Source organism: Pocillopora verrucosa, chromosome 4 (genome assembly GCF_036669915.1).
Source record: "Pocillopora verrucosa isolate sample1 chromosome 4, ASM3666991v2, whole genome shotgun sequence".
Taxonomy (NCBI): domain Eukaryota; kingdom Metazoa; phylum Cnidaria; class Anthozoa; order Scleractinia; family Pocilloporidae; genus Pocillopora; species Pocillopora verrucosa.
In genome coordinates this window covers 22,230,454-22,248,582 of record NC_089315.1, presented here as the reverse complement: position 1 = coordinate 22,248,582, position 18,129 = coordinate 22,230,454, and the positions used below count along the sequence as shown (strand labels likewise).

The 18,129-nt window shown below is 38.6% G+C and overlaps 1 protein-coding gene across 1 annotated transcript; it reads left to right on the top strand.

The window, feature by feature from the left end:
* Nucleotides 1-996: 996 nt before the first annotated feature.
* On the top strand, nucleotides 997-18,007 carry LOC131778743 (polycystin-1-like protein 2). The gene is given in 19 exon segments (XM_066165664.1): nucleotides 997-1,118; nucleotides 1,915-2,033; nucleotides 2,484-2,768; nucleotides 4,482-4,625; nucleotides 6,822-7,150; nucleotides 7,404-7,542; nucleotides 7,726-8,109; nucleotides 8,112-8,165; nucleotides 8,329-8,575; nucleotides 8,998-9,598; nucleotides 9,736-9,948; nucleotides 10,421-10,546; nucleotides 10,683-11,000; nucleotides 11,404-11,643; nucleotides 12,093-12,791; nucleotides 13,032-13,159; nucleotides 13,509-14,943; nucleotides 15,152-15,317; nucleotides 16,133-18,007. Coding segments are annotated over 18 exon segments (7,122 nt in total). The 5' UTR covers nucleotides 997-1,118; nucleotides 1,915-1,972; the 3' UTR covers nucleotides 17,686-18,007.
* Nucleotides 18,008-18,129: the final 122 nt, after the last annotated feature.

The following is an 18,129-nucleotide window of genomic DNA, read 5'->3' as shown; positions in this document are numbered from 1 at the left end:
GTGGAATGCACATCAGCAGGAGATAAACTTGATAAAATTTCGTCCGAACTTCAACAAAGTAAGAACCACAGAAGCGAGTTTTAGGAATCAGAAAACAAAATTTAATTTCCCAAGTCAAATTTCAACGAAGACTAGTTCTAACTAGCATTTTTTACTGATATATATATATATATATATATATTTTTTTTTTTTTTTTAACTAAACATGTAAAGTCGATCGAGGGGGATTAAAATCTTAAAAAAAAGACCAGTTATCCCAGAGAGCTACGGTCAGCTACTGATACTGATCCAATCTTTTTTTGGAGAAAATTTTTGTTTCAGCTTTTTGGTTGGTGCAAAGTGCTGATGTAAGGCGAGGGAAATAGTCCTTTATTTTTGCTTCAATTCTAACGATATATTAACAATAAATCTGTCAATTAAGTTACTGAAGGAGTGGTGTAATGTAACGGCTTTTCATTACTCCTACAGTCGCATGAGGACAAGCATAGCTTAGAATTTGGATATTGCTTACGAAGTCAATATGCATTTCATAACAAGAAATTTTAAAAATCTATTCATTGAGGAAAACGAGACGAAAGATTTGGCGGCGAACTAGTAAAGATTGGGCGAAGCCTCGAGGTACCCTCGCGTGCCTTGGAAGGAAAGTCCTGCCTGCATTGAACAAACAAGTTTTCCAGTTGTGCTCACGAACAAAATGCACAACAATAACGATCTGAAGTGCAGAAATTCTCTTTTGTAAAAAAAAAAGACCATCTGCGACATGAAATACTGGCGCCTAAGCCTAATCACCCGTCACACATGAAAGGCCCTGGTGACGAGAAGGAGAATTTCCCGCCAGTTTTCCGCTATATTCCCCCGTGTGGCGTCTGCGTCATAGCTGACGAAGTCGTGTAACGTGTGAACTGTTAGGACAGGATTTCCGACGAATTATTGTGGTTCATGTAAGAGAATTAATTACTTTTATATACATTCTTTTAACTGATAATACTCAAAATTATTGCGTTCGATTTTTTTAATAGTGCAAGCTTGTCAGTGGTAAATAACTAAAACAAGCCTGAACGTTTTACTACTCCTTACCTGAGTTAAATCCGCCGCTATATATACTTGGGTTCTCTTGAGGTAAGTTTAAGAGCTTAAACTGCTCTTTTGGTCATTTCATTTACACTCTTTCTCGGTATTTTATGTCGTAAAAATATCATGTTCCGGTGTCATTTGAATAGAATCTTGTTTTACAACCACTTTTTTGAGTCCTAGGTTGAAAGCCCAATTAATCAAATTCTTACAACTTCTTAGTAACAGACCACTTTTTAGTTTAATTTCATTGTCATTTCACTTATTCAGCTCTACGCACAGGTGACTCGCCAAAGGCCGCTGAAACTGTTTTTCAGCTGGTACATTTGGAAGAGAAATGATGCGTTTACTGCATATCAAATATATTCTTTCTTATGGGCTCGCTTCGGGTAATTCACTTTAATGCGTTGGCTTTAGTCGTAAGAAACGATTTGAAACAAAAAATACTTGGACGAGATTTCTAAAGCCCAATAATTACTCTTTATGCAATATGCTGACTTAAACAAACAGTTTGATGAGGTCTAATTTAGAAACAATCGTAGGACGGGTCAGACGCACTGATCCGTCAATATGAAAAAAATTTTGTTTCTTTAATTTACAGTTCAAAACAAGTGAAATTTATACTGCAGTGCGTCTGGTTAATGATGGTGTACAAAAGTTTTAAAAATGTGGTTAAAACATCAATGACACCTTTGGCTACTCCCCTTATGAGCCAGTTTTTTTGTTCTTGCAACATTTTGACATCGTCTGCGATCTATTACTGAACAGATGCACAACATGGAATCAATCCCAACCCTGATAGTTTTAAAATATAAACTGAGATATCTCTTTATCTACATTCTAGTTCATGGCATGAGATGATGTAGATGAGAGTGCGTTGTAAGAGTGCACAGATTTAAAGCATGGAGAAGTTGTTGATCACATTTGTTTTGATTGTGCTTATTGAACAAATAAAATGTACAGGTAAAAACAAGTATAAAGTGTAATGTACAGACAAACTTATCCAGTGTGCATATAGGAATACCATTTTATTTACATGAGGATGTCTTTATACCTCTTTTTGTTGGTAAGTTAATTAATCTAACTATGAAAATTCATGTTACTCCCATGAATAGTTTACTGCAATACCCAATCATGTCTGGAATTCTATCTAATGGTTCTTTCTGTTCAATGACTTATAAGTAAGGGGAAAATGTATCTTATACACAGTGAGTCCCTCAGAATGTCACCACAGACTGTGTCATGAACTATGCATAATTTATGTAGATGAATCTATGCGAGATTGCAATTTTGGAAAAATTGTCAGATAATTCCTTGTCATTGTGATTATGAATTTTTTATTCATTAGTTTCAAGTGACCATGTGATTTCAAGTATTAATTGTCATTCATCTCATTTTGTATGATTTACATAGAACCCACAGGGCTCAAAGTTGTTACCACAAGCCAAAACTCAATCACAGTTAGTTGGGACCAGCTTTCTTCTGTCTCAGGATACAAGATAAGATATGCAAAATCTAATAGTAATGATCAGAAGTATATGACCGTAAGTTCTGATCAAAGAGAGGTTGAAATAACTGAGCTCAAGAAGAACACTGCATATAACATTCAGGTTGCTGGAATATATTTTGTGGATGGAAATGAAAAAGATGGGCCATATTCAAACAACGTGGAGGGCAGGACATTGTCACATAAATATGGTATGACAATTAGCTTGCTTTACTAATGTAATAAGAAAGAGTGGAGTCAAGGTTTAGCCCAAACCCAGAGTGAACTGGCTTTTATGCTGGGGTTTAATAGGATGGGTCAAATTATACAGGTAAGACAGCTGCAGACACTCTGAGTGAAAAACTGCGGATATATGCAGATTCCAAATTAATCTTGCTCTGGAATGTATATTGAGTTCTTCAATGTGATTATGGTTATGTCTGAGAAACTGTATGCTATAATTAAATGAAGAGACTAAATGTGGTCACAAGATATCCCTGCAGCTGATTGCAAGAAGATACTGGTAAAGTTTTGTTTTTACAGTTCCTGTTTATTGTTTAACCCTTCACACCCTAAGATCAGCATCCAAGTTCTCCATACTGTTCTCCATACATTTCCTAGGGTACAGACAAAGAGGGGTAATACTGTTGGGAGAAATTAGAAGTTTATCACTCTTAGGGGTTAAAGTGTTAACTGAAACAAATAGTTAGGATAAAACACAATGCTTGATGCTTAGTTTGTGTAGCTACAAATGTTTTCAAGGATGGGAAGGGTTGAAATAATTGATGTTTTGTATCTATAAAGTGGCCATTTAGGTGTAATGGAATGTGAAATTAAGCAGTATTCTAGCCAGATATCATTATTGTCAAGTAACTCCTCCTTCTCTTTCTACTCTTCCTACTTCTCCCATCACTCCTCCTCTTTCTTTGTCATAGTTATGTCAGACAGTTTTAGTAGAACATAAGAGTAGCCTATCAGAATTTACTTCCTAATATGGAGTTATCTTTGATAATTGTTGAAAGTGTGATGAGTGAAACTTTTTTTGGATACTTAGACATTTTCTACTGCAGTTTTCAGACCACAAACTCAACCAAACTGAGTATACTTATTACTTCAACATGCAATTGATTACAACCAAGATAGCAATGGTCAGAGAGCAGACCATACATATCAAGAAAATGGTTACAACTAAACCACAGTCATTATTTAAATTGTTTTGCTTACTTTGCTAGTCTGATTTACTGCCAAGCTTATTCTGAGGAGCAGGTTTTAACTGCCAAGGAAGTTTGGCTGTAGAACTAGCATTACTGGAAAGGCCAATTTTGTAACCAATAATTCCTAATTGACAGCCTTGGTCTGCATGGCTCTTCTTGTATTCAGCCAGCTGATCAATACCTGCAGATAGCTCAGCTAGTGAATAATCATACAGGTTTCTCTTAGGCTGGGTCAGTTGTTGACCACTTCACAGTGGTGCAAACATTGTATAGTAGCCACTAAGACAAAGTGGATTATGATATTTAATCAATTCAAAGACTAGTGTACATTTGAGTCACAAAATACTTTTCTGATGAGTTTTTTGCATATTTGTCCAGTAGTCTAAAATTGCATCAACCAATTTTTAACTGCCATTAAGCCCACGGTGACTGAAAGTGAGGATAGAAGTTAACTTTATTCAAAATGATAATGAAAAAAAAAAGGTAAATTTTGCATGATGGGAGTGCAGATTAGCATAGAAAAACTAGCAACTATTTATTATGTTAAGGTCAACACCTCTAGCCTTTGTCATCACCTCTGTGTAAGCTTTGGCAGTGAAGAACACAAAGGTAAAATGGGTCATTTTAATGACAATTTTGATTATACATGTATCAAATTTGTTACTTTTTGATATGAGAGTACCCTCCCTTAAATTGATTGTTGCCTTGCAGATGATCCTTGTGATCCCAATCCATGTCGAAATGGAGGAACATGTCAAGTTGATGATCAGAGACCTAGCCATTCTTCCCTTCGTATTTACTGTCAATGTACTGAACATTTCATTGGTGAATTTTGTGCTGTACCAAAAAATGGAGGTAACATATAAGTGTTATATGAAACATGATCAGTTGACACTGTACTCAGCGTGTCTATTCAGATTACCAGAGAGCTAGATTTAGAATTTGGTGGTCACTGGTACACTTTTCGTACGTCTTTAATGACTAAATGTGAGTAACACTGTGAATTTTATTTTGTATCAGGACAGCACCCTTTAATTGCATGATAACTTATCAGAATACTGGTCAGCAAGAAAATGTGTATTTTCACAAAAAAATTGCCAAAAAGCGTAAAATGTTTAGTTCTCTACAACATTGCCACATTGGCACATCTACCATTATATATACGCAGTGACATTATTCGCCTTAGATATTCTCATACACTCAATTTTCCTTAAGAGTGAATGTGAACACACTAATCGATTATTTATCTCAGTGCAATTTCGGTCATTTTGGCTGTAGGGTAAAACTGGGAAAACTTTTCTAAGCACTGAATTGATTATAATATTCTAGTTGCGAAATATGTAAAAATCTGGGAGGGGAGGCCGCTATTTCTCATAGGGGCAGCTGACGAACAAAGCTGAAAAATCAGTTGTTGCATAATTTGGCGATGTTTTCATCTGACATTCTCAGCAACAAAAGATTTAGACAAATGTAGTATACATGGCTTTGAAGGAATGTTATGTTATGAGCAATATCCTGAAGAGGATATTCGCCTCTGGCTGTCATCTTCTAAAAGAAATTGATCTACTTTCATGAATGACTGCTGAGCAATCCTAAATTCTTTGACGTCCAGTACACTGCTATACTTCTATGTCATTTGCAACATGTTAAAGTCGGCTTATTTCTGACGAACTATCTCAACTCCGATCTTTGGTTAATAAACATATGCATTATCAAGACGGCGTGACGCTGTATTTCTCCATGAGGTTTCTATCGTTCGCCTCAAAGAAGACGAGAACCGGACATTTTTCTATATTTCTGAGCATTCTGAAGAAACATACTATCCTAGAAAAAGATAGTTAGGAAAACCACGATTAAGTAATCACGAGGGTGTACATCGCAAGCAGGCAGCGGTAGTGCTACATGGAAAACCCAGTTGTGATAATAGCAATTTGAAAGACATATATGAGTATCTCCTTGCAATAACAAGTTCATGCAGTTTTTATTTCTTGGTGATAGGAATTGAGATATTTCGAATCATCTGAACACTTTTGGTCTTAAAGACGAGGTTGACGTGTTACCGATGTAGAGCCCTTCATTGACTTGAAAAGGAAAACAAATTATGATGTCAAAATAAAGAAAAAATTGAATCTTAATCTCATAATTCCACCTTTCAAACTACTCATTATCCGCGTGCATAATCGTAAGACGTAACTGGAACGAAACTCCCCATAGTTAATATGTAAAATGGATTGCTAAAAAAGCGATTTCATCAAAATTATTTTCCACAATTTTGTTTTTTTCCAGGATATCGTTTACAAGCTAAAAAGAAAAAAGATAAAAATGGTGCGATCGCTCGGTATTTTACACAAGAGGAAGTCAAAGGACTCTTTAATTTCCCTCAGAGGTTGACACTCACCAAGAATTAAAGAAAAAGGAGATCACTCGGTCAAAAAAATTTAATCCGTGGAAATTATCAAGCTAGCTGAGACAGTGCCCGTTTTTTCATCAGTGGCTACTTAAATCATTTGATATCTGTATGCTTCGGTGCGTGCGATACCGGAAAACCTTGTGGGGTAATTTTGTAAGCCCTAACGAAAGCGTTTTATTATCAAGAACGAGAAATCTCAAGGCCCAAAGTATAAAATAAATTTCAAGCATGTAAAAGATTCTCTGAAATAAACAGAATTGTGGAAAATGATTGTGATGAAGTACCAATTCTGTCTACTGTAGCGTGTGCGATTTTAATTTTTTATAAGTTTTTATACAAGGATGGAAACATTGATTGACTCGTCTGCTCTACAGCGCTACTACGTTAACCTCTTCATCGACATCTCTAGAAAACAAGGACTGAGCGAGATATCTTAAAGAGCTCCTCTCACAATTCGTTGAAAAAAAGGCTCTCTAAGGGCAGCATTTGATGTCAACATCAGACTTTCATGTTGCAAGGTTTCTGCCGTGGTTGACTGATAAAAATAAAAATCATCGATTCCCAAGGATTATTCAACTTGCGTGTTTTATGAGTAATATTTATGCTTAGATTCTTGTTTAAATCGCTTTTAAACTTTTCAGATTGTCAGGAAGCACTAGGGATGGAAGATTATGGAATACCCAACGAACAAGTGCGAGCATCTTCGGAATGGAACTCCAACCATGCCGCCATTCAGGGACGGCTCCATTACAAACCACCGTCAGGCAAACAAGGAGCATGGTCTGCCAAAGAAAACGATAAAAATCAGTGGCTTCAGATTGATCTGGGAAGTGTGTTCACCAGGGTGACAGGTGTTGCAACTCAAGGTCGATATAACTATAACCAGTGGGTGACAACGTACAAGCTGCAGTACAGTAAGGATGGTTCTACCTTCACCTCATACAAAGACCCTGAACAAGCTGCAGACAAGGTTAAATAGGATGAAAAATTCTTGCTCATTAACAGGGTTTCTTGAGCTCCACTTTTTCTGACTATTTCATCCTCCAGCCTGCTAAACGTTTTGAATTTTGTTGTTTACTTTGAAGAAGCACTGTAGAAGGATTATCATTTTCACGCCGCTAATCTACCACACAATTCGCTACGAAATAACACTTTCAATCATTACCTTTACTACTTTCCAGTCTCAATTGTAGAGATGCACTTTAAATCCTTTTCTCCTTTAGGTTTTTGATGGAAACACCGACCCGAACACAGTTGTCGGTCATGTCCTCAACGAATCAATTACGGCTCGTTACATCCGTTTTCGACCAGTGACTTGGTCAAGGCACATCTCAATGAGAGTGGAGTTGTATGGTTGCTCAGGTACTGTGATGCTAAATTAGCCCTCAATTAGTTGCATGGTGGCAAGTACATGTAGTTTAAAGAAGGGGTTACACCGCATGCTGAATTTTTCGTAGACTTTGTCTCCCTCTCCCTCTTATTCCCCTTCTCCTTCTCCCTTTCCCCTCCACATGGAGATCTCAAAGTGGTTTATTTTTCAATCAGACTTTCCATGCCAAAGTCCGGATGTGGGCCTGCCAAATATCTCACCAAATGCATCTTCCGACGTGAACATTCACAGATTAAGACAGTTTACAATACAATCTGAAGTCAAATTGCATTGTGAGTTATCTGACAAAACATCATTCCTCTGGCGTGTTTATAAACTGGGTGAAGAAGATACACCATTACTTTCAAGAAATAGCTTCTCAGAATTACAGATCACACCACGCTTGTTGCCAGTTGGTGAATTCTTGGTTAAACTCAATGTCAGCATGATAGGACCAGCAATTTTTGGGGTCAGCCAGGGTTATTTCGAGGTGGTGAGTAGCCCTTTAGTGGCATCCATCACTGGAGGAAGCAAGGTGGCCAGAGGACTGGAAAGAACATTGATTTTGATGCATCCCTTTCATATGATCCTGATGAAGAGAATCTGCAATTTTCAGGTTAGTAACCAAGTGCATCATAGGTCTTTTGACAAAATTTCATGAGCAATCGGAAAAAGACGAGGGAAACTTTTCAGGAAGGATGAAAATAACTTCTTGACTAACTGATCGTTACTATTGACATAATTTAACCCCTACGTTTAACCTTATTGTGCTTTTTTAGGCCTCAACTTTACCTGGCTATGCAGAGGAGAGTTGCCTTTGGATCTTAATAATTCAGATGAGGCAGGATGTTATTATAGGGCTGGTGATAAAGAATATGTTGGACATGAACTAAGAGTAAACAACAGTCTTATGACAGAAAACACCTCATACTTCATAACAGTACAGGTTACAAGGGATGAAAGGAAAGCTGAGTACACTCAGGAAGTGTTTATCGTTCCTGGTGACCCACCGGAAGTGCAAATCAGGTATTTGAAACTTAAGACATGAGGTACAGCTGAACTTCACCTGTTATTGACAATCTTAACAAAATCAACTTTGACAAATTAATTGCGACAACCTTAGGCATTTATAAAACTTTTAATGGAACAATGACAAGTTTCTCAGAGCATACCATACTGTATTGTTGTAGATAGACTATTCCTAGGTCTTTAGACTATTGTATCATTTCAAGTAATACATCCATTGAAGGATTAAAAAATATGTTCCTACTTTTAAATGTAAACGTTTACCTATCTAGTTTACAATTTTGAAAAAATTGAGGGAACTAAATTTTATATTGAAGAAAAATGGTTCACAAATGACAGAAGTAAAACGAGGTGGGCTAAGGGTGCACTGTGTAACTTTGCTTTGAAATCTGTTTAAACTGCATCATCAAAATGACCCACAGGTGTGTTGAAAACTGCGATGCCAAACTGAATCCATCTGGGAGAGTGGCTTTACAGGGCATGTGTACAGGTGCCTCGTGTCATGGTAACCTTATCTTCAAGTGGACAGTTTTAAAAGACTTGAATAACTCTTCAAACAGTTCACAATGGACTGAGGTTTTAGAAATACAAGAGTTGATAAGTACTCGAGTTTCATCAAAATCTCTCGTCACTAAGCCTGGAGTGCTGACACCCGATACCAGGTATAAATTTATATTGACTGCACAACGACCAGGTGGATACCGCGGGTATTCCGAGTACCACGTGACCTCAAACAGTCCCCCTGTTGGAGGAGTATGCAATGTGAGCCAAATATCAGGAGTTGCTCTTATAACAGAGTTTACTTTTACTTGTGATAGTTGGCAGGATCCAGATCTTCAGTTGCAGTATGAATTTATTTACCTCAGAAGTAACGATCTTCTAAATGTGGCGTACAAAGGAGTAAAAACTAGTTTAACAACCAAACTTCCTGCTGGAGAGAGTGAAAATAACTTTACCATCGACTTTCGCGTGCGAGTGGTTGACATTTTGGGGGCATACACTGAAATGAGGACTCCTGTGCAGGTATGAAATGGTAACCGTAACGGCAAGGAACACCTTCACTAGTTTATTTTGACTTTTTTTCCTGTTCACTTCTTATTTTAGTCAGCACTGTCTATGACATCCAGATGTAGTTGATGAAATTTTTTTTTTAATTTTAGGTTTCTGAGCCCAATATTGATCCAAAAGACCTTGTCGATGTTGTCACCAACCTCACGTCTGGCGATGAAAGTGAACTGAACTCCTTGATCAAGTCAGGTGATGTGTCACGTGCCACACAATTGGCCGCAGCAGTCCTTTCGGCCGTTGATTTTGTTACGCAATCAGAATCTGCAGAAAGTCAGGCGCAGGAGCTCACAGAGAAAAAAATTATGGTAATTCTTACATACTTAGAAAAACTAACGATGGAACTTCTCAGAGCGAACTACCTAATTGTAAGGAATTTTTTTTATTAGAGGCCTAATGGGACACAGTTCAGTTTGAGTCACAACTGCCCTGGGCTCCTGTACCCTTGGGCACTTGGTCGGGACTTGAACCCAAGCAAAGTTTGTTGCTGGTAACACCAACGTTACCGCACGCTGTGCCAAGCTTGGAACTGAGAAGTCTCTGGGTCTTTTCTCACCGGGTTTGAAAGATAAACCTGGCATGGCTAGTATTTAGAGGAAGACGCAATACTATTATAACTTGTATAGACTCCAACTCCGTGTCTTGTTGTTGCCGGCTTGAGCGCAGAATTGTCTTTACCCGGCCGTGTTACTTTGTCCATAACGATATTTGTATACCTGTTATGGGATTGGAACTATTCCATTTGTGCCCATGTTAAGAATACATTTATATTTTTTGTAGATAAAATCAAACATCATACAACAGCTTTCAACCGTCCCAGTAGATACTGTCGTTAGAGTCCAGCAGGTATCGAATGTGATAGCCTCTGCCAGCTCAGTTATCGCCGAGATTACCAACGAAGCACAGGTAATTTAATAACCAATCACTTCATTTTAATCACGCCAGTATCGCTTTGTTAGCTAAAATTACAAATAACACGATCAGGTCGCTTGAAAGAACAAAAATGCTTTTCCTGATCCTTTAAACTTTTCTTTTCGTCTAGAAAGATGCAACGGATGCACTCGAAAAGATGGCTGTAGTATTGAAGACGGCGAGTGAAGCTGGACAAAGTTACGACACACTATTTGATGGTGTGAAAAGTCTTGTAACTGGACTTGGGAGCATGCTCAGGCTAACTTCACACGGAGCTAGTGTGGAAAATGCTGTGTCACATGAAGAGTCTCAAATGAAAGCTAACTTTATAACTGCATATAAAGGACGCTTGTCTAAGAATCTAAAGGGGAATCTCAAATCGAGAACTTCTTTGTCTAATAAATTGGGTAGGAGGACCAAAAGGGACGGTGCTGACGTACAGCTGCAGGTAGGGAATCGGATATAAATTCAAGTTAAAAACCTGAATCGAAAATTAAAGTTAGACATGTGCTAAATCCGCAAAGCACCTCTATAATGGTTCTACAGGAAAAAAAGTCACGTCAAATTGGAATTCTACCCACATTTTCCACTTCCTGATTGGAGCGCTGATCTAAAACACAATTTCGCTTGCCATGTCTTCAATACCATATTTCTAGAAAGGAGACACTGAAAGTACAACATTTTGACCGATAATTGGGAACAAAAGCTAGATTCAGTTGGTAAAAAGATTAATGTTAAAAATCTAGCTTTTGGGTTGCTATTCCTCAAAAAACAAAGAAAAAAAAGCATTAATTGCTCTAAAAGTTAAAACTTTGAGTGACAACAATTATTTTTTAATCTTTTTCTTTAAGGCTCGTGTCCAAGTTGAGACTCTACTTCATTCCTTGGAGGAAGTCGGAAGCACCATCTTGTCCCGGACTCTCGTTGGAGAAGAGCCAAAAGAGCTTCCAGCCCAGGCAATTTCCCTGCTAGTGTCGCGACAGGAGCCTAATTCACTCGCTGGGACTGTTTTGTCAAATAAAGGGAACAGTTTTCAGCTTCCTCCGGCCTCCAAATTGTTTGACAATTCTGGCCACTTTGTAGATAGCCAGGTTTGTAAGAAACCTTCTTAGTTTTAAGACAAAAATGCAAGAGTGTTTACTTAAATAATCACTGAATTGGCCTAGCCGCACTTTCACAGCACTTTTTCTTTACTTTATTTATTAATGTAAGTGTGGTGGCGCTCCCACAAGACTGTTGGCTTCCTGGGTCTCCTCGCCTTCTAGCTATAACCGCTGTAAATAAATTTTTTGTATTGTGTAAATAAGGCAGATAAAAGATGATGATGATGATGATAATGAATTGTACATTTCAAATATTTACTCTTAACTCTGTTGCAGACATCGCGTTATTAACATTATGACAAATTCCTCCCATAGTACTATATTTTAATTACCGAAACGGCCCTACTTTTGTGAGAAAAAGCCATTTCAGTGATGTGCTCCGACCATCCTTTTATGACAATTTCCCCCTCTTTTCTTTTTCGCTGCCGGTCTGACAGATGGTAACGACAGACTTCACACCGTTCTCATGGGACCCGTCAGGAGAAAGAGTGACAACCGCTGTTTCAAGCCTTGAGCTTAAGAACAGTTCTGGGCATCTCTTAAATACGACGGAACTAATACACCCGATTACTATAAGACTACAGAGCCATCAGGACTTCACAAACGCTGCTAAGTCTCATTATGTGGGAGCCAACAGAACTGTTTTCTTCAAGATAAATGTCACTCAGTCAGGGATGGCATTGGTGCTAAACATTCGTCCGGAAAGCAACAGAACAGAGTTTGTGGTGACTGTTAAGTACGGAGAGCGGCCTTCCCCAAGTAATAGCGACTTAAAATCAACAATACCTGACCTTTCATCTTGCGGTAAGATGCCAGATGGTCATGTGAACTGTTCACGCAATCCATATATAGTGTTTGTGAACCAAGACTTTGTTAAAAACAAAGGTTTTGGATATTACTACTTTGGGCTAAGAGCCGTGTCAAGAATTTCTGAGATCCTAAGGGTTAAGCGCTGCTCAGGTCGCGGCCGTTTGAAGCGGTCGTGTGTACAGTACAAGGAACCACCCACCACTGGTGAAAGTTACAGCGTACCTCAATACCGTGTAGGGGATGAAAATTACACCTTTCAGGTGACGTCAGCTGCTTGCCTGTTCTGGAATGCGCAGTTATCGAAATGGACCTCAGAGGGGTGCCAGGTAAGAGAAGAAATAGTAGATATTTAATCACTAATGAAATATAGGGAATAGTGCTTTAACGCAGAGGTGACTAAGTACTCTTCAGCTACGAGTATCAAAAGCACTTACCCTTTTGATACCACAATCTGATAGGAAATTATTCTATTAGAAGAGGCCGGTGTCACTGAAAAATAGGAAAAAAATCTCCTTTCTCTGTAGTTTCGGTTTGAAAGTGGCACATTTTAAACTGCTTTCTTGCAGGTAGCCGAATTGACTACTCAAGATGCCATTTACTGCTCCTGTAATCACTTGAGTGCTTTTGGGGGTCAGTTATTTGTCACGCCGAATCCAATCGATTTTGATAAAGTTTTCACTGAACTTGAAGGTAGGCAGATGATTTATAAATTTCTCAACTAGTTTAACAATCGAATTTTATATGATTATCTATTTTCACTCTGATTTTTCTGTAAAGTATAGATATTTAACTGGGGCTTCTAAGGAGATTTAAGTGGCATATGTTGTTCATTTGTTCGTACTACAAATGAGCAACATATGACACTTCTATGAAGAACCCATGATGTGTTCATGTTAATCACGCAATTGTAAAGTGCTGAACTAGGTGTAAAGTTTACACTTAGGTCAGCACACAACTAAATTTTCTTTTTTTGTGAGAATTTTTTACAACCCAAAGACGGACAATAAGTATATAATTTTTTGATAACGGGGTGGGTGACAAAGCTCATTGGTGCACTCTGATATTCACAGGACAGCATGCACAGTACAATAATTGAGACTGATTTATTTTTCTTTTTGGTTTTTACAGGTGGGGGAAAAGCCATTCGTAGGAGTTCCTTCACCAGGCTCTTATTTCGTCGAGGTTCAAGTATCCACAGGCATTTGGCGAAACTCCGGCACCACTGCTAACATTTTTATTATACTAGAGGGGGAGCTAGGCACTAGCCGACCTTACCATTTGAAAGACGATTCGTGCATCCCTTTCGCAAGGGGGAGCATTAGTTCCTTTATCCTTTCGATTCATGACAGTATTGGTCCTATGAGAACCGTGCGCGTATGGCATGACAACTCGGGCACCAGTCCATCGTGGTTTTTGAATCATATCAAGGTTTGCGAACTGACCAATGAGAAGCAATGGAACTTTGTGTGTTTCGCGTGGCTGGCTGTTGATAGAGGTGATGGATTAATAGACCGGACTCTTCGTTGTACTTCAACTGCCGACAAAGGAATTGATTTTGCAGTTTATGTTCAGAATAGAATTGCTGGTGAGTTCAGTGATTCACATTTATGGTTTTCTGTCGCAACAAGACCACCAAGTTATCGATTTACTCGAGCTCAACGTTTATCTTGCTGTCTAGCTATATTACTGACTACCATGCTAAGCAGTGCCATGTTTTACGAGCGTGAAACAGCGATGGACGATGATCAAGGATCGTTGAGGTTGGGCCGTTTTGTTGTGAACTTCAGAGCGCTCGTCATTGCAGGGCAGAGTCTTATGATTGTACTTCCTGTCAATATTTTGACCGTGGCACTTTTTACTCACACTCGTTCTTCAAACGAGAATAAGGAAATGGCTCTCCAAAGGGACCCGCATAGGAAATTCGCCAAGAAGAAACGTGACTTCTCTTTTCCACGCTGGTTTATATTCGTTCCTTGGCTCTTGTGTTTCCTCCTCTCGTCATGTTCGGCGGCTTTTGTTATCTTCTACAGTCTTCAGTGGGGTGCAGATATAAGTGAGCAGTGGCTGATTTCAGTTGTAATGTCAGTTGTATTGGACATATTTGTATCGGAACCTATTCAAATCATAGTTGTTGCCTTTATGCTATCTCACATTTTTAAAGGAGGAATTCAAAGATTTACGTGGCAACCTTATCACGTTGACGCAGTCGTTGATGTCGAAGATATTGAATTGAATGGGTTAGGCAACAAAGAGATTGACGAGGAAGAAATTGGAATACCAAAGCCACTAAGCAAAAGGCAGTTACGTCGCGCAAGGGTCGCTCGAATAAGGGAGGTGTATATGTATACTGCCCTTCGGAATATAGTGTCGTACATGCTGTACTTGTTAATTCTATGTATTGTTTGTTACGGTGGACGTAGCGAGCATGGGTACCCGATGACATCTTCCATTAAGAAGACATTTGGGGAACTTGATTCGGTATGTTATCGGCCAATTTCTCGTTTTATATACGCGTAACTTAAAGACAACGAATACCTACACCTCTCTGTGATTGTACGAGCCTTTAGATTACTCCTTAAGTTTATAGGAGAAACAATGGCAGTAGATAGAAACAATCAAACTAAAACTTTTCAAAGTAGAAGGAGTTACTGATTGATCGTTGGCTTTTTCGCTTCTTATCATATAGATATCAAATCACTTTAACACTTGGGACTGGACACGTGACGTTTTAGTACCAGGCCTTTTTGAAGACGGGAAAAACGTCCCACTGAAGAGTTCCAGTCCTTACATTGGAGATGGCGACTCTGTTCTTGTTGGAATGCCTCGCCTCAGACAGCTGCGAGTCAAAGAAGGTGTCTTAAAAGAAGTGTTTCAAGCGTTTTCCATCTTGGAAATTGATTTTTTTGTTGACGGAGGCTATTGAGAAAACAGTGTGGTTTTAACAATTGAGTTTGTAACGTAAATTTGCCACCGTAAAGAGCTCCTAAAACTGACATTTGGAGCGTTAGCCCTCCGTCAGAGCAAAAACGAAGGGCTAACACTCGAAACGCCAGCTTTAGAAGCTCTTTACGGTGGCTTATTTACATTATCAATTCAGTTGATAAAAGCCCTCTACTAAAAGAACGAGCCCAGTTGTTCAAGGTGTGGATAATGCTATCCTACATATAAATTGCCATACAGCCGATAATTGTTGACAAAAAATAATTTATTACCCGCCGCATAACGACTTTTCCAGCAGATGGTGTTATCCACCTTTCGAAAGATTCGGTTAAGTAAAAAGTAAAATGAAGTCAAAAACTCATTTCACAAAGATCCTCAAACAGTTGATGCAGCGGGTCTCAAGTTTTAATTTAGTTGAAATGTATTTTCGGCAGTTCGCTGAGGGGGACTTCTCTCGTGGAGGTGGCTCCAGACACTATTTACATGAAACCAAATTCAGCAAAAAGTTTTCGGGTAATTAGCTCGTACATTTATTGTTTGCTTCGGATTGATTTGATGAATTATGAAACATTTTCCTATTTTCACGTAAGAGCTACACACCAATATTTCGACAATATTCACTGAACTCGAAGCGGATCGTCGTTGAGGCAACTATAGTTTGAATAATTAGGCAAACTTCGATCTTGTGATCTGTATAGATTAAAAACATGCTCTTTTTCGTTGTAAGGTTCTTGCGATGTCGGCATAGATGAAATAACAGCCCCATTCAACTCCTGCGTGGCTTCATATACATCCGATAACGAGGACAACACCAACTTCTATCAAACACGATGGCGCCAATTTTCCCCATCGAAGAATGATTCGCTAAGCATTCTCTATCAGATATGTCCTACTGCTTGGCATTATTCTTCGGCAGAGCGAACTCAAAGCCTTCCTTTGTGGGGAAAACTTCATCTGTCAAACTTTTATGGTAAAGGAGGCTACCTGGCCGAGTTGGGCTATGACAGAAATACAGCACTGAAAGTCATATCTGAACTTAATCTGTTTGACTGGATTGACAGGTTTACCAGTGCTGTAATTGTCGAGTTTACTGTTTTTAACTCTCAAGTGAATTTGTTTGGCGTGATTTGGATCCCAATTGAGTTTTCACCAAGTGGTCACGTGGTATCTGATCATGTGATTCGAGGCATTCATGTATACGGAATTGGTGGAGGCTACAGTGCTGTTACCGTCACCTGTCAATTGTTTCTAGTGGGTTATGTTGTATACTTTGTTGTCAAGGAAACGTCAAAGATGATCGCTGGTATTCGAATTTATTTCTCACGTTTTCTAAACTGGGTCGAATTCACGCAGACTTTAACAGTCGTCGGTTTTGTTATCACCCACATTTTAAAACAAACAGAGCTTTTTGTCAACACAGAGAAACTCAAAAACAATACATTTCAGTTTATCAGTTTTGATAAAGGGGCTCTCTTAGAGGACTTGGAAACGGTCTTAATATCGTTACTGATGTTCTTGAACACTTTGAAGTTGCTGTATTTGCTCAAATTCAATCCCCATGTGCGGCATTTATTCTATGTAATGAAGGGATCTGCTCGGGAACTCGTTCATTGCTCGGTTCTATTCGCTGTGTTCATATTTGGATGTATTCATGTGGGATATCTTCTATTTGGGGGAGAACTTTACTCCTTTTCTTCGCCTTTCATTATTCTACAGTCTCTTCTAGTCGAAGGAGTCGTCGGTGGCGGAGTGGACTATTTTAACGATTGTTGTACAGTCATCGGCCCTGTTTACGTTACAGCGTTAAAATTGGGACTAAATCTCATATGCATCAATATTTTCATTTCAGTTCTTGTTTACAATTACGGAAATATCAGAGACCTCACCAGAGGGAAATTCAATCTTGGAAACTTCATTATTGTAAAAGTAAAGGAGCTCATGGGTTTTGTGGTTCATAGTTCAGCAATGGATGCAGACAGTTCGTGTGATCATAACACAAATAAGGAGGAGAACAATACACTTCCTGAAGTGGATGAGATATTAACCAAGTTGGATCAGATTAATCACCATTTAAATATTTTGTATGTTGACGAATTCGGTGAAGACCTTGACATGTTTTCTTTGTGGTTTGATCTTCACATTCAACGCTTAAAAGCTAAGGATGCACAAGAAAGGTTTGAGAATGATTTAGAAGAAGTTTACGAGGATGCACAAGAAAGGTTTGAGAATGATTTAGAAGAAGTTTACGAGGATGCACAAGAATACTTAAGCCTCGCGTAGTAAATGGTGCTTGCAGTTCGCCCGCCTGTATGACTAGACTGAGAACAAACAAACAAACAGGAGTCGACCGCGATCACTTTTTGTTAAAAAATAAAGCTGCTGTATTTAGGATCAGAAATACTTGTCGCGCAAACTTGCGAACCACTTCAGTGATTATTTCTCCGCTAGGTAATTGTTAAAAGAGGTGCTGTAATTTGTGTTCACTTCGGAAGTTTTATTTTATTGGTTTGAAACAGCTTCATTATTTACGTTAAGTGGAGTTTATTGTTCTATAATTGCTACAAATTAATTCTAGTGCCTGATTAAAAAAAAACCTAATGGAATGAAGCTTAAAGGAGGTTAACAGATGAAATATCGTATCGTTGATTAATAAGAGTCTCGGTGTGATTTTACAAAGGTTGACGTTAAACCTTGTCATTCCCGAGAGCTAAATAACAATTCTCT